Source organism: Macrobrachium nipponense, chromosome 10, assembly GCF_015104395.2.
Source record: "Macrobrachium nipponense isolate FS-2020 chromosome 10, ASM1510439v2, whole genome shotgun sequence".
In the NCBI taxonomy this organism is placed as follows: Eukaryota; Metazoa; Arthropoda; class Malacostraca; order Decapoda; family Palaemonidae; genus Macrobrachium; species Macrobrachium nipponense.
This window is the reverse complement of record NC_087204.1, coordinates 101,437,599-101,460,412: the sequence shown is the minus strand read 5'-3', so window position 1 is coordinate 101,460,412 and position 22,814 is coordinate 101,437,599. Positions and strand designations below refer to the sequence as shown.

The 22,814-nt window shown below is 37.5% G+C and overlaps 1 protein-coding gene across 13 annotated transcripts in view; it reads left to right on the top strand.

Moving 5' to 3' along the window:
• Window positions 1–22,814, top strand: part of LOC135223820 (mucin-2-like) — a 503,176-nt gene that overhangs the window by 217,768 nt on the left and 262,594 nt on the right. For 11 of the 13 annotated variants that reach the window (XM_064262658.1, XM_064262652.1, XM_064262653.1 and 8 more), the window contains 3 exons: window positions 12,588–13,119; window positions 14,067–14,303; window positions 16,339–16,671. In XM_064262658.1, coding sequence (XP_064118728.1) covers window positions 12,588–13,119; window positions 14,067–14,303; window positions 16,339–16,671 — 1,102 coding nt within the window. Of the gene's footprint in view, window positions 1–2,016; window positions 2,047–11,427; window positions 11,733–12,587; window positions 13,120–14,066; window positions 14,304–16,338; window positions 16,672–22,814 lie in introns of those variants that run through there. The other 2 variants (XM_064262664.1, XM_064262665.1) reach the window with 2 other exon arrangements.

Here is a 22,814-nt window from a genome sequence, read left to right as displayed (position 1 = left end):
AAATATTTTGTATTTTTTTATTTAAAGATTATTTCATAGTGTCTTTGTTTTCATCTTAACTGATGGAAACAATATCTATTTATCAACTTGGAATTTATTTATCACTAATTTCTTAACTTCTAATAAATACTTTATTTCATTTTCATTCCTTTTTTTTTTAAATTATCAACGCACAGCCACTTGCTTTATAGAAATTAAACGTCAACACCCCACATCGAGATCGATCCCAGGACAGTCAGCCTTAGGTAGCTGAACGCTAAATTAATGTCTTTCCAACAACGGTATCGAACCCAAGACTGCTGCTAAACGCTACTTAAATGTCTCGTCAAATAAAAGTTCTTTCGCGAGCAACGCGCCAACGTAAACGCATAAATGAACCTATAATATTTTCGATAAAAGCACCGGGGATTAAGTAAATCTCTTGACTGATGTAAATATAAGTACTTAAACCTTATGTAAGTGTTAACAGGAGTTTACGAGAGCATCCCCGAAAAAGTACAAAGATTGCCGCGGCCCCTTGGCCATAATTCAAGTTGACCCTACCTCTTGACATGCCTGTGACTTGCTATATATCAGGTATGCCTTGTAAGGTTGGCCATTTTGGCGAGAAACGCCAAAATGCATTTTTTTTTTTTTTTTTTTTTTTGCGGGGTCGGGGGTGGGAGGGGTTAAGGGAAGGGAAAAAAAGAAGGAAGACAGGAGGAAGACCGGAGGAGGTACCTTAATAAGGAGGGGCGTTTGGGCTCTGCGGGGGTGGAGTTGGGGGGTGATGAGGTCAGGTGTACAAGGTAACGTCTCATTGACGCGAAAAAAAAGGTAGGTACTTGTTAACTGTTTTTCGTTAAGTCCTGGTAAGAACCGTTTATAGCAATTCAACGGGACGCTTTTGCAGGATAAAACGGTTTGGGAATTGTGAATGGTTCGAATTTTAGGTGAAAAAATAAAAAATCATCTCTTTCATTACAAAGATTTCCTAATAATTGGCAAGGATCCAAATGACCATCAGCTGTCGATACTCTAATCGCTCTTCATAAGTGCAACCTGGAATAGTTCTTTCGTCCTTCCTTTACCAGAATATTGCTCTCCGGTGTTGATATCAGCTCCTGTCAGAGATTTATCTCTCTCTGATTAAGCGGTTCGTGGCGGTTGGTTTTTATTCTTTAATTAATAGTAGCAGTTATGGTTTGAACCATCGACGTATGGTCTCCCCTTCGTCAATTTTTCCTAAGTCGTATTTTAACAGAGATCTTTCACATTCACGATTGATTCCTGATCCTCTTTATCTGCCTAGAGCAACCAGATTCACTGATTCTCCCAGTTCCAGAGGTCCTTTATTCCTCTTCACACCGCTGGACTGCGTTCCAGTCTCCCTGAAGATGTCGTGTAACTGGAACTTCTGGAACTTTCAAAAGTTTGAGCGAGGATGCAATGCATTAAGACCCTAATACAAATCTCCTTAAGTGGTCTCTTCTATCTGTATTTCCCTTTACCTTCTGTTACTTCTTTCGGATGAACACCATAATATTCTTTGGAAGCTTGAATTTCAAGTCAATGGCCCCTTTGGTGGTCTTGTTCCATATGGATAGGATTCTTATCTCTTTCCTGCGAATGTCCTGCCATTTCTCTACTGATTTCGATGTGGATCTTCTTTTAATTTCAGCCGGGATATGATAGGAGGCTGTCATTCCTATTTTTAACTATTCATGACATTCTGCGTAAAATTTTTTCTTCAAAAATTGGTTTCTGAAAAAGTGGATTTACTTCTTCACATTCTGCAGCGTTACCGAAGACCGCAGACAACCTTTAATAATGAGAGAGAGAAGCACAGGTCCAGAACACGATTCTAATCAACTATCTCCATTTTTTGTTGTTGGGGTTGTAGAAGCTGAGAGAGAGAGGGGGATGGAAGGCGATAGTGGGCGGTGGGTGGTGGTGGGCGGTGGGTGGTGCGCTAGGAACCCTCATTGTATTGTACAAGATTGCAAGACCCTTGGTGGTTTGACTGTAAGAACCACGAACTGGTTTTACAAGATGCTGCTGTTAAAGGTAAGCAAGCGCCCCCCCTCACCCCCCCCCCCTCCATCCCCCCCCCCTCTCTCTCTCTCTCTCTCTCTCTCTCTCTCTCTCTCTCTCCTGCGGCGCCACCTCTGAGGGAAGGAGGAAGTTTAATATTAGTACCCAAATCATTGTGAGGATAATGACTTTGATGAATCTAGAAAGTCCTACAAAGAAAAATAAGTTACCGAAGACAAACTTCTCTCTCTCTCTCTCTCTCTCTGAAAATAAGTCACCAAAGACATGCTCTCTCTCTCTCTCTCTCTCTCTCTCTCTCTCTCTAAAAATACTGAAAAATAGTTCCATAGACAGGCTCTCTCTCTCTCTCTCTCTCTCTCTCTCTCTCTCTGAAAAATAAGTTACCAAAGAAAGGCTCTCTCTCTCTCTCTCTCTCTCTGAAAAAAATAAGTTACCAAAGAAAGGCTCTTTCTCCTCTCTCTCCACTCCCTCTCTCCTCTCTCTTCTCTCTCTCTCCCCTCATCTCTCTCTCTCTCTCAAAAAAGTTACCAAAGACATGCTCTCTCTCTCGCTCTCTCAGAAAAATAAGTCCCCCCAAAGACAGGCTCTTCGTCTCTCTTTCTCTCTCTCTCTCTCTCTCTCTCTCTCTCTCTCCAGAAAAATAAGTTACCAAAAACAGGCTCTCTCTCTCTCTCTCTCTCTCTCTCTCAGAAAGATAAGTTACCAAAGACAGGCTCTCACTCTCTCTCTGTCTCTGTCTCTGGTCTCTGTATCTCTCTGTCTCTGTCTCGTCTGTCTGTCTGTTCTGTCTCTCTCTCTCTCTCTCTCTGAAAAATAAGTTACCAAAGACAGGCTCTCACTCTCTCTCTGTCTCTGTGTGCTCTGTCTCTGTCTCTCTCTCTCTCTCTCTCTGAAAAAAATAGTTACAGAAGACAGTCTCTCTCTCTCTCTCTCTCTCTCTGAAAAATAAGTTACCAAAGACATGTTCTCTCTCTCTCTCTCTCTCTCAAAAGTTACCAAAGATGCTCTCTATCTCGCTCTCTCTCTCTCTCTCTCTCTCTCTCAAAAGTTACAAAGACATTCTCTCTCTCTCTCTCTCTCTCTCTCTCTCTCTCTCTCTCAAAAGTTACCAAAGACATGCTCTCTCTCTCTCTCTCTCTCTCTCTCTCTCTCTCTCAAAAGTTACCAATGACATGCTCTCTCTCTCTCTCTCTGAAAAATGAATTTCAGAGGACAGGCTAAATCCAATCCTTGTCTTAAGCCAAGTGGAAACCGCTTATTTTTTTTTTCTCTCCCGAAGGCCTCTGGAAGGATTTTTTTTTTTTCCTATTTATTTTTTGTTCTTCAAAGGTTACAGGTTATCTAACGCGAAGGATCCCGGGGCCAGGCCGCGAAGGATCTATCTGTGAGAGACGTTCTTATCCTACGAAGGAGGGAGGACAATGCTGAACCTTCTTTGTTGGAAGGATCATTCATTCTCTCTCTCTCTCTCTCAAAACATGAGTGCTAGTTTTGACAGCTCTATATCTATGTTATTCGATTGGTGAGACAAATTATTCTCTCTCTCTCTCTCTCTCTCTCTCTCTCTCTCTCCTCTCAGAGTTGCATAAATACTCATGAAAGGATAAAGGACAGGGAGAGAGAGAGAGAGAAGAGAGAGAGAGAGAGAGAGAGAGAGAGAGAGAGAGAGAGAATAATTTGTCATACCATCAGATAATATATAGATATGGAGCTGTCAAAACTAGCACTCATGTTTTGAGAGAGAGAGAGAGAGAGAGAGAGAGAGCTTTATAATAACCTGAAGTCTGAGTTATAACTCGAAGTCATCGTAAGCTGTGGTACTCAAAGTTTACCTGACAGGTAATGGCCGTCCTCAGCTACCTGAAGGAGATGGCATGAAATTAGGATAGGGATGGGTAGCCTACCCTATGGGACGCCAGTGAAGTTAAAGAGCAAATTGACTAATGTACGGTAAAAGTGTGGAAAAAAGGGCGTATTTGGGGAAAGTTCTTTAATAATAATAATAATAATAATAATTAATAATAATATAATAATAATAATAATAATAATAATAATAATAATAATATTTTATTAAAAGTAATTGTTGCCTCGGCTGCGTTAATTTTATAAAGGTTTTTCTCTATTTTTCTAATTAACGCAGCTGAGGCAGTAATTAATTATAATAAAACATGTTTAAAACAGGGGTTACTTCCAGCTATAATAATAATAATAATAATAATAATAATAATAATAATAATAATAATAATAATAATAATAATAATAATACTTTCTCAAAGTTGATCTAATAAGCAGACAATAACTTACTTATCATTAACATTAAAAATACACTTAATTATTAAGCGGAGCATGTCCTGCGCGTGCGCAAACACTCGAGAGTCTGCGCAGGCGCAATGCGGACCTGACGAATTCGACAGAAAGCAAGAGTTTTTATTTTTTTTATTTTTTGTTTACTCATTCTCTTAATCTCAACGCCCATAGGAAATCCGGTATTGCAAAAAGCGTTTAATTTTGCGAATGTTATTTTAGCGAACAGTTCTAATTTTGGGGGCGGGTTTGGGGTGGGGGCGGGGGAGCGGGGGGTGGGGGAGTTGGTGGATTGGGTGGGGTTTGTGAGACTCGTTTGTGTATTTTTTTTTATGATTATGATTATGATTTTTATGATTATGATTATGATTATGATTTTTTGTGATTATATATATATATATATATATATATATATAAATACATAAATACATATCTATATATTTATATATATATATATGATATAGTATATATAGATATTATTATTTATTAAAAAAATATAATAAAAGTATATTATATAAATAAATATATATAAAAGTACAGTGTTGAACATACATACACCGACGCGCTTCGAACAAGTAGTAGACTCATTCGTAATAAGATATATCATCCCAGACAAGGCTACCCTATTCAAAATCAAATTAGCTCCCTCGGCTGAAGAGTCGCGCCCATCTCCCCCCAAAGAAGCGCCCTGGGCGAGGATGATAAACACTTCAACGAAGAGAGAGAGACAGGGGAAGGGGGTATGATAACACCCCTTCACCTTCCCCTACCCATAATACCCCCAGCAGGGGCACCCCTCGAGATCCCTTTTCCGTCCATTCAGAATTAGCTCCCGAGATCTTCTGTGAACCAACTTGATGTTCTGTCTATATAAGGAGGACCTCCCTCTTCTCCTCCTCCTCCTCCTCCCCCTCTTTCTTCTCCTACCTCTTCTTTTTCCCCTTCCAATTCTTCTTCTTCTTCTACCTGATGAATCAGTCGTTGCTCTGGAAAAAAAAAATAGATGGATAAGATGATAAAAGATTCTGCTCTGCTCTGCAGAAACCCCTGGACTTAGATTAGTCAGCAGAGGTTTCTGTATTGTCTCTCTCGATTTTGCGTCTTGGAAACCTTAGTATTGTTTCTCATTGCTTTTTCCAGTCTGCGATATTTTATGAATTTGAAATTTGGGAGTAGGGGAATGTATAGATAGATTTTTTATTCATATATATATATTTTGTTTGTTTTTTTTGGAATTTGGGAGAGCGAGGTATGCATAGATAAATTTCTGGGTTTATGGGAGATAGGAATATATTACATTTTTAGCCGGGAGAAGCTAGTGACCTCTTTGATCTGATGTATAACGCAGCCTTGGCGGTGGTTTGTGGTCTCTCAGGGCTGATGATATTAAGGTATTTTATTTAGGCAGTTTAATCTTCAATAAAAAAAAAGTACCCTGTTTTCTTAATCAGTTTCCATCAAAAGTTGTCTAGTAACGCATGACGTCATTTCTCTCTCTCTCTCTCTCTCTCTCTCTCTCTCTATAGCTGCAATTGGATAATTCGAAAGCACCTCATACCTGGGCGGCTTTGGCTGCTAAACTTATTATAGCTTGGCAGGTGACCGAGATATTCGCTCAAAAAGAAAGAAAAAAAAAAAACATCCAACTGTAGACGAAGATAATTGTTTTGTTTACGTTTTGTTTATTTTTCTTTTTTTGTCTATAAAAATCCTAAGTCATATAAACTCAGGTTTATTTGTTTACATTTTTTTTTAGCTTGTAATAAAAAAAAATCCAAGCAGGAGATGAAGCAACACCTTGGTGTGCTCCCCAGAATTTGCATATTACCCTTTATATTCATGCGCTATTTTTTTGTTACATATATTTTTAGAATTATTTTGCTTTGTTCTATATTTTTATCATCTTTTTATCTTGCTTTAAAAAAAAAAACAAAAAAAAAATTCCAAGTAGGAGAATAAAGAACACCTTGGGGTACTCCCTGATTTGCATATTGCCCTTTTCATTCATGCGGCTTTTGGGGGGGATGGGGGAATCTTTTGTTACTGATGTTGGTTTTTCCTTAATTTTTTTTTGTGAGGGGAGAGGCCTGACGGGGTATGGGGGGCGGCTGGGCTTCCCAAAAATGGTGCCATAATTATAGTGTCCACCCTGAGCCAATTGGTACCCTCGTGTCGAAACTGGGTACCGTCTTCATTTGATTGACTGATTCAGGGTTACTAAAACTGGCTGGCGTCGCAACTTCGGTAACATCTGATTCGTAATACTTTTTGAGTGTTTCTGTGTAGAAATGTCATCTCGGTTTGTTGTCTATAGATTTGGGAATCGTCCCTTTGCTACCCTACACAATTCCCCTTGTATTTTAATAACTTACTTGCATTTTTATCTAATTATTTATTAATCTGTTAATTTATTTTCCTCTCCTGATAACTGATCTCTTCTTTCCGTATTTCTTGTTACATTCTGTAACTTCTTTCAAATGAACACCATACTATTCTTTGGAAGCTTGAATTTCAAGTCAGGGACCCCTTTGGTGGGCTTATCCTATATGATCAGGTGTTTATCTTCTGAATAATAATAATATATAATGATAATAATAATAATAATAATAATAATAATAATAATAATAATAATTCTCTTGGTCAGATACCTACCATAGATTAGATACCAAGCTTCCAGAAACCTCGAGATGGTCCAGAATTCCAGAGGTATCCCTTGAAGAAACCGTTGCTTATACCTTAGTAATTGTGGTGCACTGGAACCCAGCAATAAAAAAAAAGAAAAAAAAAAAAAAAGATATCCCAGAAACCATGAGTTATTCTATTCAAGAATCCCAGAGGGCTCCCTGGAAAAATCCTTTGCCATAGCTTTGTAACTGTGGTGCACTAGAACCCAGCAATAAAAAAAAGGAGCTAGAGATATTCTAGAAGCCTTGAGATATTCCAGAAACCTCGAGATATTCTATTCCAGAATTCCAGTTGGATCCTGGAAAAAGCCTTTGCTATAGCTTGGTAATTGTGGTGCACTGGAACTCGGCAATAAAAAAAAAGAGATAGAGATTTTCCAGAAACCTTGAGATATTCTATTCCAGAATTCCAGAGGTATTCCTGTAAAAAAAAACCTTGGCTATAGCTTGGTAATTGTGGTTCACTGGAACCCAGTTATCAAAAAAAGGAGATAAAGATTTTCCAGAAGTCTTGAGATATTCCAGAAACCTTGAGATATTTTATTCCAGAATTCCAGAGGAATTCCTGGAAAAAAAGCCTTTGCTAAATCTTGGTAATTGTAGTGCACTGGAACCTAGCAATTAAAAAAGGAGCTTGAGATATTCCAGAAACCTTGAGATATTCTATTCCAGAAACCTTGAGATATTCTATTCCAGAATTCCAGAGGTATTCCTGGAAAAAACCCTTTGCTCTAGCTTGGTAATAGTGGTCCACTGGAACCCAACAATAAAAAAAGGGAGCTGGAGATATTCCAGAAAACTTGAGATATTCTATTCTAGAGATATCCCTGGAAAATAATAAAAAAAAACTTTACCGTAGCTCTGTAACTGCGATGCACTGGAACCCAGCAATCAAACAAAGAAGCTACTTACAACCCCACAACCCATAATCGTCTCGTAAGCTCCTACAACCTGTTCTGGTGTGAGATATGTGCCTGCCTTCTCTTGCCTTATAAGGGCGGTTACGAAAATGGCTCGTTCGCGAAATCTTTCTGAGAAAAGACGTTTCTACCTTCAGCGAATAATTGTGCGTTTCTTCTTCTGCCTTGGGTAGGTTATTTCGCTTTGATTAACTCGGATGTTACGTTATGAACTCGATAACCGTCGCTATGTGGGGTAATGTAGTTATAATTAGGCCTAATACTTGGTTGCGCATGTCTGGTCGTGCACTCCACTGGATATGCGGTTATCAACGCCGGGTATTGTGAAATAGACATATTCTAGGGGCAGTCTGTTTTAAAATATCTATAAAACGTATTCTTATAGCAAAATAAATATACACAAGCTTTATTGGTGTTCTGTACAGCTCTATTGTGAATAACTAAACTGGGTTTTCGGTTATTTATGCAAATTAACTTATTTCGTGATTCAGCGTCCTTATGAAATATGTTTATTTTCTTGCATCAGGGATGCATAAGTAACGATGCTTCTTTTTATATTACAAGAAATTGGACAAGAAATTGGTGCTTATGATTAGTTTCAATATATTTTTTGAAAGGTAGGCATACAATTCATGTGACGTATTCGTTATTTTATCAAATAACGTTCTAGTAATATAAGCCTACATTCTATGTCCTTTTTTTTCGGAAAGTTATGATTTATTTTTCCCTTTTACGTGTTTTTATTAAAGAAACGTTTCAATATATAGGTATGTTACCAGCTCAAATCGCGCGCTAGACCTACCTACCCACGGTGAAGCTGATCTTACATACATTATATTTGTCTTTCTATGTCTGCGTTTTAGAAACTACAATTTATTTTGCCGTTTTCATGTTTTACTTAGCAAATGTTTTAGTCCTTAATGTATGTTTGATTTATATTTACGTACGTCATCTCCCCACGTCACGCCCTAGACAAGCCCTAGACTAATCCTCATCAAAACTGATTATCCTTTAGACTCACTTTTAAGATTTGCAAGACAACCGTTTATCTCCGCATTTGGCTTTGGCTCCATGTAAAGCGCTGCTGTAGCCGCAAGACTCTATAAAACTCTAAACAAAGCTCTAAGCAAATCTCTAAACACCGAACTTGAATGTATAGCTGGACATAAACGAGCTCTCTGAATTAGACGCCACAAACGGCATTGAATAAGTTACAGTGATAGTGGCTAAGTTATTGAACTACTGGTTACCCCTTATTAGTACGTTCATTTGTTTCAGACCTTCAGTCGTTATTGCTTTTTGCGCATATACAGAACTGCAAGATGTGAGTGAGTTCTTTTAGCCATTAAATCTAGTCGTATCTATGGTTTCTTAAGATATGTATTAGGATTCCGGTTGCTTATTTAAGGTATGAGTCTAGTTCTACCAAGGGAGGTTGTCTTCGTAAGGGGTAAGAGTACTTTCGGTGAAAAGTTTCATCTTTCTTTAAAATTTTCTAAACCTCCTGAGTTTGGGGATGACAGAAGTTGCTTGTACTCTTATCTGGTACTATAACGATTTATATTTTAGTGATTTAACATATAAAGATAAGGTTTGAAAGCCAGAAACTTAAATTTTTCTCTAAAAGTTCCAAGAAGGACGCTTAAATTTCACAGCAAACTACTCGGTGCTTTCCTTAAGCTCCGAAAATCCTCTTAGCAATATCAACACAACCATTACTGTCTCGTTTGAGGGTTCGTACTTTAATAAAAAAAAAAAAATCCCTTTCGTGCGTGTTAACATTACGATAGTTTTTCCAAAAAATGAGATTCAGTAGGTCTAAGGATTTAATAGTGAGAAGCTCCATTGGATGTTGTTCAGTTCGTGGAAGCTGTTTTTGTATCGTTTTCTTCGCTTGATTTTAATGATACCAGGTTCTCTATTTTCTGTCATATTACAGTTTAAGCTTTCTAGTGATAAAATATATTTTGTAAATGGATCTTTGTTAAATAATTAGTTTATAGAATAAAAACGTACGAATTTGATATCAGTTCTAATTTGGAAACACCACTTTTTCCATACGTTTCAAAACTACGTAATCTGTCTCGTGTTTCGTTTGCGATCTTCTTAAGTCGTGGAAAGAAGAAGAAGAAGAAGAAAGGAAGAAGATGAAGAAGAGGAGGATAGTAATTACGTAACCTCAAAACCGGACGAACTCCCATCATCGCTGTTGGGGGTCAAGAGAGCAAACTCCGAGACGACTCCCATGTAAAAGAATAGCTAGACTTAATAGGAATCTCCTTCTCCTACCTTGAAGGATACCTCGGCATAATAGGACTCCCCTTCTCTTAGTTAGTGGAGGCTTCCTTCTCCTATTATTTCTCGAAACTTTGATAAGACCGGGTTATCGTATCCTTGTCTTTATTTGTACAGAATCTGTGGGTATCTTGTTCTTGTGCCTAGGCTTACATCAGCTTCCCCACCCTCCTTCCTCTTCGCCAATTGCAATAAGGCCTCCAAAAGCATCTTCTCTCCTCATTCCTCCGTCTCTTCTCTCTCTCGCTCCTTTCCTCTCTCTCATCCTCTCCTCCTCATCTTCTCCCTTCTGCCATCCTCCACTAGGGACTAATTTGGAATCATCAGGAAAAACAGGTAGAAAAATGGATATTCGTTTCGGCTTTAGTAGAGCCCAGGGGGAAGGAATCTCTCTTCTCTCTCTCTCTCTCTCTCTCTCTCTCTCTTCCCTTGAAGTGCACAGTGCATGCGATCAATCACTCCTCCTTAGACAACAATGAAGAGCCAATTAGTTCCAAGTTTTAGACGGCGATCGTATTTTGTTTTTAACTACGAGGTGCCTGCGCGTTGCCTGCATTAGGCTGAGACACCCGTAATCTGACGTGTTGTCAAGAATGAGCACCATATAAAGAAATAGCCGAGTCAACAGAGTGGATCTTAATAAATACGATATTTTATGTACACACTTCATTCTTAAATGTTAAAGAATTATGCGAAATAACACCTCTCTAAGACAAGGTCACCGGCATTTGCAGAGGTCAGGGGTCAAACAGGAAATTCAAATAATTTATTATATTTTATGTTACTGAAAATGTTTTGAGTATAATATTATTTATATAAGTAGCATGTACAACCAGTGAATTACTTTTTTATACAAGCATAATACTTATCAAACAACCAGTGGAATTTTTTTTTCTATACAACTCGTAGAACAATTTTTTTTAATACAAGTGGAATACTCTTTATACAACAGGTATACAATAGATTTTGTACAACCTGAGAATACCTTTTTTTTACAAGTAGAATACTTGCAGTGCAAGGTGGAATATTTTTTATATAAAACTAGTGGAATACTTTTTATAAAAACGGGTGAAATATATGTTATATTTTTTTATGCAAGTGGAACTAAACTGAACCTTTCTAAGGAAACGAATTTGAATTCTGTTGGTAACATATAACTCCTATTTTAAACAATTTCTCTTGTTTTCTAGAAATATATTTACTATATACACTTTGGGAAAGAGTATACATTCCCTTTCAAATATAATTCCAAAGACAGACTCATATTTCGCTAAAGTGCTCGTGACATGAATTATGGCCGGACCGGTGCCAAGTGAACACTAAATGCCATTGTCTCTAGACCAATATCCCATAGTCTCAGCCCCCTGGCTTCTTTTGGGGGGGCTAAAAAGCTTCCATATAGCCCTCCCTCTCGCGAGAGGCGAATTCTGACGCCAGAATGATTGCCATAAAGAAATATTTCACTTCGAGGAAGCGGAGGAATTCTGCTGACTACGTAAGTTTTGTTTTTATATATATTTGGACTTAGGCCTAGTGTTCTCTAGACCTATGTTCTCTCTGTCAGAAGTGTCAATAAAACAGTTTTGTGGTATAAGGAGGCTGTATTTAGTCATTTTCTCTTGATTTAAATAAGTTTTATAAGGATAAGGTAAGTCAATCTGACGTTAGACTAGTTTTATCTGTAAGATATGAATTTTTGCATTTTAAATACTGATTTTTCGGGACGTTTGTGTGTGTGTGACGAGAGAGAGAGAGAGAGAGAGAGAGAGAGAGAGAGAGGATGTCCTTGTGTTTTAGATTTCAATGTCTATTTTTCTTGTCAAAGCCTGAAATCACTCCATAGGCCTATAGGTCACAGGTCAGAAAAATTGAACTACTAAAGGCCTAAGTATCTTAAAATTGCAGCATTGTCTTCTGGAAGCTAATATGTTGAATTTGCCGTCATTTATTGAGAAAGTATGCGATTTATGTCGCAAGAAAAAGCTTGTGTTCTATTCTGTGAAGTGAGATACTTGGATACATTTCACCACCGAACGAGAACTGGCCAAGAGTCAAAATAAATAAATTAGTTTTAAATAATTTAAAGGTTAATAGGATGAATTTGACATAATTTGTTGAAATTTTATTGCATATTTAATTTGTATAAAGGTTGAATTTGACTTAATTTGTTGAAATTTTATTACATATTTAATTTGTATAAAGGGCAAGGCTTGTTTTTTTAAACCCGGTGAAGTGGAAAACCAATAGAATATATACCGTACCGTTATGAGAAAGAGTCAAGAGTCAATATAGATAAGTTAGTGCTTAAAATTATAACGTTTTCTCTAATAAGGTTCCGTTTTCTTTTCAGGACTCTCCTTCAGGGCTGACTTGCACATGTCCACACGGCAATACAACTGGTAGCACCAGCTCATCTTCCTCCACCTTCACGAAACGAAGACCGCCCCACAGAGACGACCTCCTCCTCCTGCCGAAGCTCTCCCTCTCGAGGGACTCGAGGGGATACATCAGGCAGGACGACCATGACGACGGAGGAGGAGGAGGAGGAGGAATTAGCAGTAAACCAAAGGCGTCCTCTTCGTCAGGGTCCTCATCTCGTTACAGACGCAGCATCAGCCTCGGCCAAATCTTGCAGGCTTCCGAGGAGAGTCCTTACGCCAACGGTTACAGCCGTCCTTGTGGGAGGACGTCCTACCCAGGGAGCACCGAGCCCTCTCCTGCAGACGAGGGTGGCGGCGGGGCTGCTGGGAGAGAGCTGAGTGACTTCGAGAAGGAGAATCTGCTGTTTTTGAAAGACCTGGACAACAGCTACCATCGTCCGTTGACTCAGAGTCTCAGCAACACGAGCCTAGGGTCTACCTACTCCGAGGACTCTCTGACAGGTATGTATAGGTCCTTCTTTCCCTCATAATCCTTTAGGTATAAAAGTGTAAATTTTCTTTGTTTTCGTTTTCAGTTTTTGTTTTATTTGCTGTAGGCCCTTCTTTCCCTCATACATTTAAAGTATTCAAGTGTAAATTGGCTTTGTGTCTTTGTTTCCAACACAGTTTTTTTGTTTTATTTGTTAAATTTTTCATGATGGGACGATTATCATTTGATATTCATTGTAGTATAGCTTTTTTTTTTTTTTTTTTTTTTTTTTTTTTTTTTTTTTTTAAGATTTATACTACAATACCACCCTAAGAAACGACTCTAAGGAAATCTTTAAATTTCTGTGTTAGTAATGTTTGTTTGCGTTTGCTTTCTACAATGTTATGTTTTATTTGCATGTATTTTTCATGATGGGACATTGAATATTATTATTTTTTTTTTTTTGTAAAGCATAATCTTCAGTATTTAATTTATTCCCTGTAATTCATGACCTTATTGGGAATATCACTGTTGAGAGCACAGTCTTATTTTGGGTACGTTGCAAAAACAGAGGTAATTTTTTTCGATATTGTTTAACTAATAAACTAAATATCTTCGTTCTTAGATTAGGATTAGAAGAAATCCTAATAAAATTTATAATAAATTTCGTGTTTTAAATTATTTTGATGATATTGTATCTAATTAAACACAACATGTATCAACTGATATGAAAAGATGACCTCTAGAAAAGACGAAGAGATGACATGCAGAATTATCATTGTGGGACAGTATCCTATAGGCCTATGCTCTTAGGGCAACATAGGCCTATGGTCTTGGGACAGTATAGGACTATGCTCTTAGGACAATATAGGCCTATGCCCTTTAGGACTGCATAGGCCTATGATCGTTGGACAATCTGCTTTTAATACCTTGTAGCTCTTTCATTTGATTTGATCCCCCCTTCCAACCCCTCCCTCAGGAGACTCTACTCCGAGAGGAGGCAGTCCTTACCCAGGGCGCCGCGAGTACCCGAGGACAGCGTATTCGCCCTCCAAGACCTCCCCCTCCAAGATAATCCGCTCCATCTCGAGGGAGGAGCCCGAGGACGACCTCTCCGAGGGCGACACCAGTCAAGATGAGCGGAGGAGGAAGGAGGTGGTGATGGGACGGAAGACCTCGCTCCCTATACTCGCCAGCAGGGCAGGAGGAAGCACAAGTTAGTAGGAGGAAGAGGAGGAGGAGGAGGAAAAGGAGGAGGAGAAGGACCTCTCTCTCTCCTTCAGGAAGGTCTTGGTTTTAAATGGGGATGTTTGGCTGACTATGTTTGTGTGTATAGGATTGTTTTTCATGAAAATTAGGATTTTTGTTATGGAAAATCAACAAAAACTTGGAGGACTTTGTATAGGAATTTTTTTCATAAAGATTGGCAGAAACTAGGGGGCCCTTGTTATAAGAAAATGTTCATGAAAATTAACCAATGATGTGGGGTGTGGCGTGGTTGGCCTTGTATAGGATTATTTTCATGAAAATGGGTAAAAATTTAATTTTCATAAATACTGGTCAAAAGTTGGGGGCCCTCATATGGTATTTTCATAAAAATTTGTCAAGAGTTAGGATCGCTCTTATAAAATTTATTTAAAAATTAGCCAAAAGTTGGGGGATCTGTATGGGAATTTTAAAATTTAGAATGGTTAAACGGTCTGGGGTTTTGTATGGGATTTTTAAAATTAAAACTGACCAAAAGTTGGAGGACCAGAATGGGATTATCACAAAAACAGACCAAAAGTTGAAGGGTCTTCATATGGAATTTTCAAGAAAATTGGCAAAAGGTCGTGGTACTTGTGATTAACAACTAGTGATTTAAAATTTTAGAAGGAAGGGACAGTGACTTTTAGAGTGAAAACGATCTTTTAATAAAAGAAAATCAAATATAGTTATGCTTTTCAAATCACTAGCTTTTTATTTTTATTTACAGCCATTCGGCCGACTAGTTTGCAATGCTTTTTATAATGTTTGCTTTTATATTTTTCTCCCTCACGCATGTTTGTTTTGACCAAGTAACTAAAAAGCCTTCCCAACTTCCAGTTTATATTTTCCTTACGAACCTATTTTGTGTCACTTATAAGGATGCCTTTGTAAACATCTTTAGCTTGTCAACTGCAGTGACGCAAGCCAGAGTATTTTTGGATATAATAATAGTTCCTTTACCATTTTCGTTTCTAGGTTCGTTGTAGATACTCGCTTCCTTAACTAGTTTCCAGAGAGGAAGCCAATCGATTTTTATGGTCATGAAATTAACAATGAAATCTGAATTAATGGAAACAGAATGTCATAGAAAAAAGTTTAAATTCAACTGTTTATCATTGTCTTTAGTAACATTTTGATTTTAAAAAGTATAAATGTAGAAAGATAAAAATGATTTTTTAAAAGTATTTCCAATAATAATGACACCGCTATATTTTATCAGTATTTAATACCTATAATTGTGATGATTTTTGTTGTATATGCATATATAGAATTGTAGTTTGTATTGAATTGCACAGCTTAGTTGATTGTTGAATATTAAAAACTCTGAGTACTGCATTTAAAGGTTGCATCTATTTCAAATTCAAATTTTGCTATGTATGCAAAGCCTCACTGTGTATTGCGAGCATTAAAAGCTGAACGATAAGAAAAAATTTCGAAAAAATGCCATCACATTAATAAAAATGGGTATATTAAAAATGGGTATCCCTTCACTGGAAAAAATGTGTTTTAAGATTTTTGTAAAATTTGAATATTGACTCAGATGAGTTTCCAGTGTTGGCGGTCCATAGCTTTGAAGTTTTGGGATGTCCATAGCTTTGAAGTGTTGGATGTCCATAGCTTTGAAGTTTTGGGATGTCCATAGCTTTTAAGTGTTAGATGTCCATAGCTTTGAAGTTTTGGGATGTCCATAGATTTCAAGTGTTTGATCCTAGCTTTTTAAGTGGGATGTCTAGCTTTTAAGTTGGATGTCCTACTTTTAAGTTTGATCAAGTAGCTTTGTTTTGGATGTACATTTAGCTTTTTAAGTTTTTGATGTCATAGCTTTAAGTTTTGGATGTCCATAGATTTCAAGTGTTGGATGTCCTAGCTTTGAAGTTTTGGTATGTCCATAGCCTTTAAATGCTGGTATGTCCTCATGAACAGCATTTTAATTGGTTCATTTTGAATCTTGCTACAAAATTCCAGGCTCACAAACGATCTCCTCTTTCTTTCCTCTCTTCCAGGCGACTCGTCTGCGCCTTCCAGCCTGTCCAGTCTACAGGGAGCACCCGCCTGGTGGAATAGCAAGCCTGTGAAGGAGCCCCCTCCGAGGAAATACTCAGACAACAGCATCTCCCCCTCCCCCAGTTTCATCCAGGCGAAGATGGTCTTCTCCCACCGGAGTCTCTCCTCCCCAGGGGGCGATACTTCGAGGATTCCCCCCGGGGAAAGTACTTCGAGGATTCCAACGGCTTCCGGGTTTTTGCAAGAGCCCCCTTGGAGGAAATCCAAGGGCGGCGTCGCCTCTACTGCTGCTGCTGCTGGGGTCACTTCAGATTCGATGGACGCCTTGCAAGGTATGGAGTGTTGTTTCTCATTTTTCTTTTGTTTTTGTTGATCAAATCCAGGTTATGGAGTGTTGTTTCTCATTTTTCTTTGTTTTTGTTTATCAAATCCAGTTTATGGAGTGTTGTTTCTCATTTTTCTTTGTTTTTGTTTTTGTTTTGTTGATAAAATCCAGGGTAAGGAGTGTTGTTTCTAATTTTTTTGGTTTTTGTTGATAAAATCCAGGGTAAGGAATGTTGTTTCTAATTTTTTCATTGTTTTTGTTTATCAAATCCAGGGTTTGTAGTGTTGTTTCTCCTTTTTGTTTTATTTTGATCAAATCCAGGGTAAGGAGTGTTGTTTCTCATATAAAATCCAGGGCCATGAGTGTTGTTTCTTAGGTTTTCTGTTATTTTGTTCATATACGCCTGGATATGGAGTATTGTCGTATTGTTTCTCATTTTCTATTTGTTTTCATGCTTGCTGACTCCAGTCTAGGGTATGGAGTATTCTCTCTCTCTCTCTCTCTCTCTCTCTCTCTCTCTCTCTCTCTCTCTCTCTATCAATCAATATATTCCAATCTTACCTGTCATGTTTACTGTATCTGGTTGTAAGTGGAGACGACTGTTTACGAATGCGAGGAAGATCTCTGTTTACATTGTACAACTTCTAGGAAAACTTGCAGAAGAAGATCGAGTGGAAACACGAGTCTTTATTAATTGAAATATACAAATCCACTTCAGGAATGCAAATACAATTAATTGACGTTTCACGACTGGAATGTTTTTAAGCATAACTACATTGGTGTTTCAAAACTTTAAAATTACGTCAAAGGTGGACAAATGAATGATTTATTTTATTGTTGGATATTAGAGGGTTTTAATGATATATTTACAGTTTTATCTTTTCATTTTTCAGTTTGATTTATTATTATTTTTTTGTAATAACTGATCTCTTCTTTTCTGCATTTCCTGTTATCTTTTGTTACTTCTTTCAAATGAATTCTGTAATATTCTTTGGAAGCTTCAATTGGTGGGCGTGTTTCATACGAATAATAATAATAATAATAATAATAATAATAATAATAATAATAATAATAATAATAATAATAATAATAATAATAAAAATTTAAAGCCAGTCGACCTTATAGGGTTGTTCTATATGAATAGGTTTCATCTTCTTAATAATAATAATAATAATAATAATAAAACTACGCTTGAAACCGAGCGAGAGGTTGGAACAGGAACTGTTGGAAAGGATATTTGCAAACTGCTAAGAGTTTGTCAAAACACCACTGTGCGCACATATGACGTTTCCCTTAAGGTGACCTTGGTCTCTCTCTCTCTCTCTCTCTCTCTCTCTTCACCTTTTCCCTTCTTTTTCTCACGAGATCATTACGACGGTTTACTCCAGTCATTTGGAAAAGGGAAAAACACCCTCTCTCTCTCTCTCTCTCTCTGTAGATGATTAGTAAGTTACCTTGGCTTCATAATAGCACAGTTAAGGCTTCTCGCGCGGGTAAGCGCTCTATGTCAAAGCCATATAATGAATATATTTTTAAACTCCTGGCCTTGGAATAAGTTAAGAGTTGGTACTACACCTTAGACCTATACCTATCCTTTTTTTTAATTAAGATTGAAGTGACCTGACCTCCTAAATCTGCTATATATTATTTAAGTTGTATTTAGTTTACAAAAGCACACGATTCAGACCGCCAGGATGAGTTATGTGTAGTACTATGGTACTATAGTCCTATAGATTTGTATAGGAATGCTTAGTGGTAGCAACACATTAGCAGTGTTTATAGGATTAGATTAAATGGTTTAGAGATAGTCATAGTCAGTTGCTTGTAGGATTGATGTAGATATAGTATATATATAATAATGAGTTATACTAATATATATAATCTAATATATTTATATAATTTATAATATATATTTATATATATATATTAATATTTATAATATTAGTTATATAATATATAATATTATATATATCATATTATATATTTACCATAGCGAATTAACAACATACGTAAGGACTGATTAACCCCAATATCGATTTATTTATGTCATATATAATATATTCGTCTTTATACCTATTCTATATCGATCGATATTCCTATATTTTTAAAGACTTAAATCTTATACTTATTGCTATTAGAGGCTTAAATGATCCTCCTAATCTCTGACCTGTAGGTCTGCGTAACATAAGTAATTGCTTATTCACCTTGATAGCGAATGACTCACTATACGTACTTGGCTCGAGTGATAACGGGAGAGATAAGAGAACGAAGCGTTTGAGATAAGAGAGACTGAAAAAAGTAGATAAGTAGAGCAATAAAGGAATAAATAAAGCAATTATCATCAATATCTCAGGCCGAGATTCGCTCATGGAGAAACGAAAATGAGGTTTTGAAACTGAACGTTAGACTTAACTTCGGTCTATTTGCGTCAGGCTCATTATACGTTTTTCCCGCTAACTAAAATTATATGTGTTGGAGTGTTGGAGGCGGAGTACTGTTGGAGAAGCCGGGAAAAACAAGGAGCTTCTGTGCGTGAATTTACAACACCAGCAGTTCTCTCCAACGCTCCAACAATTCTCCGGTGGCTAATGGCGGAGCGATAATGTGCATCTATACGTAGACTTAACGTCTTCCTTCGTAAGGATGCGTAAATAGGCGTTCCGCGCTAATAAATTATTTGTGTTGGCGATGGAGGAAGGATGGAAGAGACTGTCTCCAACACCCTCCCTCCCTCCCTCCCCCAACTCAGTAGCCAACACTCCTCCTACAACCACCCTGCCTCAAGTCAACAGTTGTCGCGTGAAGCTTGTGGTGTTTAGAACGAACTTACGCCGGAGCGAATACACAAGTATACACAGGTGTATTTTTGTTCTGTATACCAGTTGAATTCTCACATTGGTCGTGTGTATCGAGTGTTAACTGTTCGAATAATCGATCTGGCGGTGCACTGTTCGATATTGTGATGAGAAAACTTTATTTATATATAATATAATTTATATTATATAGCATAATTTAGAACTGGACTCGTAATCTCTGTGATAATTTTGAAATTCTTAACATATATAAACTTATCGAGTTTTAAGTTTTATTCTGATTTTTATAGTATTAACACACGCACAAACATACACACACATATCTTCACAAAATACCGTTGTGTATTATTATTTCTTTTATTATTTTTTTTTTTTTAGTTATAGACGTTACAAACGGTCGATGCCATTTGTTATATAGAATTGATGTGAGAATTCACTCGCTTTGGAACGTACCGTTTTCGGTCTTTCTGTTTTGTGTGTGTGTGTGTGTGTGTAACAGTTATGTACATACACACACACACACACATGCACGCACACACACACACACACACACACACACATATATATATATATATATATATATATATATATATATATATATATATATATATATATATATATATCTTTAATAAAATTTTATTCAGTAAATGATTTCATCGTAGATCCGTCATCGCAGATCAGTTTTAGTATGGTGTTGATATTAGTCTTAATTTATTCCGGTATATCCGGTTTTTAATAAATGATTTAGACTCTATTTCCTGTGAATTCTATCGTCTTCATAATGAACATGTATCGTGAATTATTATCAATACAATTTATTGTTAATTTTTACCTTACTGTACGTAAGGAGATCTATTGACCTATTTAGGCCAAATCGGCTTGATTTCAGATGGAATAAAATACATAAATAAATAATAGATAAATAATAATAAATGAATCATCCCTAGACCTATGTTTATGACGTCCTTTAGTCTTTGGTGACGCTGAAATATAAATATATACTTGTGTGTTTTCTAGTGCTCTAGAGGATAGAGGTCGGATATAGAGTCTAGAGTTCTTAAACATAGACATGAAAGTCTCAGTGAGAGAGAGAGAGAGAGAGAGAGAGAGAGAGAGAGAGAGAGGAGCATTGTCAGCAATGTTGATTTTATTGTCGTGTTCTCGTCTGCACACGGGAAGCTCCAAGCATTCTTTAGTTCTTGCCTCCAAGTCGCTGGTTCGATAGATGTTGCATCTATCATTCTATCGTCCGTACAGTAGCGTCTGTGCACGGGATAAGTCTTTTGTCCGTACAGTAGCGTCTATGCATGGTATAGGTTTATCGTCCGTACGGTAGCGTCTATGCATGGGATAGGTCTATCGTTCGTACAGTAGCGTCTATTGTTCTATCGTCCGTACAGTGACCTCTGTTTACGGTATAGATCGATCGTTCGTACAGTGGCGTCTATTGTTCTATCGTCCGTACAGTAACCTTTATTTACGGGATAGATCTATCGTTTGTACAGTAGTGTCTTTTAACGGGCCTTGGTTAGGTCTATCGTCTGGTGAGCGGCATCTATTGTTCTATCATTTATACAGTGGAGTCTATGAACGTGGTAGGCCCATGTGCATGATTCGTCTATCGTGTTATAATAGACCGTACAGTAACGTCTATTCTCGCGATGCGTCTATACTTGATGCGTCCATATTCCTTTGTAGGAACGTCTACGAACGGGTCATGCACACTATTACGCTCATGACTCCATTACGGCCGTATACGTTCTTTCTCCTTGCGTATACCGACACTGAGTTCATGAGTCACCATGTTCTCTCGATCGATGAACAGGTGTCCACCCGCAGGTGTTCTTCGCCTAGACTCATACCTTTTCCCACCCTTCCGTTCCTGCTCCGTAACATATTTCGTACAAGAGGCGCTTTCATGCGCCCTTCTCTTGCCGTTTGCATACTAAATATCTTTTTTATCTTATCCTCTTCCTCCTTGTTGTCTTAGTGTATGTATATATATACTTAAAGGACTGCGTTTTGGAATGACTTAAACCCTTTTTTTTTTCCACGCCTCTCTCTTCCCTTCCTCGTAACATGGCTCCGACAAGAGACGCTTTCATGCGTTATACCTTCTTGTTTTCATTCATAATTCTCCCAATCTCTTTATTATCTTGGCCTTTTCCTCCTTTAAATACCTTTATTGTCGTATCTTCTTCCTCATTATCTTACAGTTCGTATACACTGAAAAGACTACCTTTTAGAAGACTGTTTTGCTAAAGAAATGCAGACAGACAGTCGCTTTACTTATTGAAAAGTAGCAGAAACTTGCAGTCGGTTTGGACAGAGGAAGGGGGCGGAGCTTGAACCGGGAAGGGGTTGGGGTGATTTTGGAGAGGGGGGAGATGTTGGAGAGGGGGTGGTGGCGGATGGAGGGGGTTATTGTTGGGGGGAAGCACCGCTCCGTTTGATGATAAGGTCACGTGGTTTAGGGGTCTGGTTCGCTAGACCGATGTTTTAAAAGTCGAGTCTATTTTTCCATTTTTCTTATGCATTTTCCCCCGCTAGTTTCTCCCTATTCGTTTTACATCTATCTAGTGATATTGTACTCCTTATTTTTATATTAATTAACCTTTTTATATCACTTGTTTTGTCTTTATAAGACATATCCTTTTTTTATCACTTGTTTTGTCTTGACGTAATTCCCGCGGTTATCCGGAAATGTGTCCCTCGCATAATTTACGAACTTTTTACGAGATTTAATTTCTGGTGGCTGGAAAAGGCTACGAACTTTTGTATTGGTTCGTGTGAGTTGTAATTAAAACTGTATTTTTACAGTTATTTTTTAGTTAGGTGTTTTACCAGTAAACGCAAAACTTCTGTCTTGGAATATTAATTAAGTATTCTAGTTTTGCGGGAAAGTCTGTGAACTCAATCATTGCTTTGTGTGAATCTTAATTAAAATTATATTTTTTATAGTCCCTTTTTACCCAATTCCACGTTTCACCAATAAATTAAAAAAGAAAACTTGCAATATTAGAACTTTCGTATTGGTTGGTGTCACTCTTAATTCAAACTGGATTTTTACAGCTGTTTTTACACTCTTCAACGTTTTACCAATAAACGAAAGACTTGTGGCTTGTGAATATCGATTAAATAGATAGCAGACATTGTATTCAAATATTCATATGTACTGTATTCGCATGACTGCTTGTCGTAAAAGTTTCAAGTATCGGAATTTACTGTACGCGAAGAATGTGCTTCCGTGCCACAAACACATTCGGGTGACGATATTGTTAGTCACATAACGCTGGAATTCACATTGATTTTTATGCCCTGCGGAATCCAATTGAAT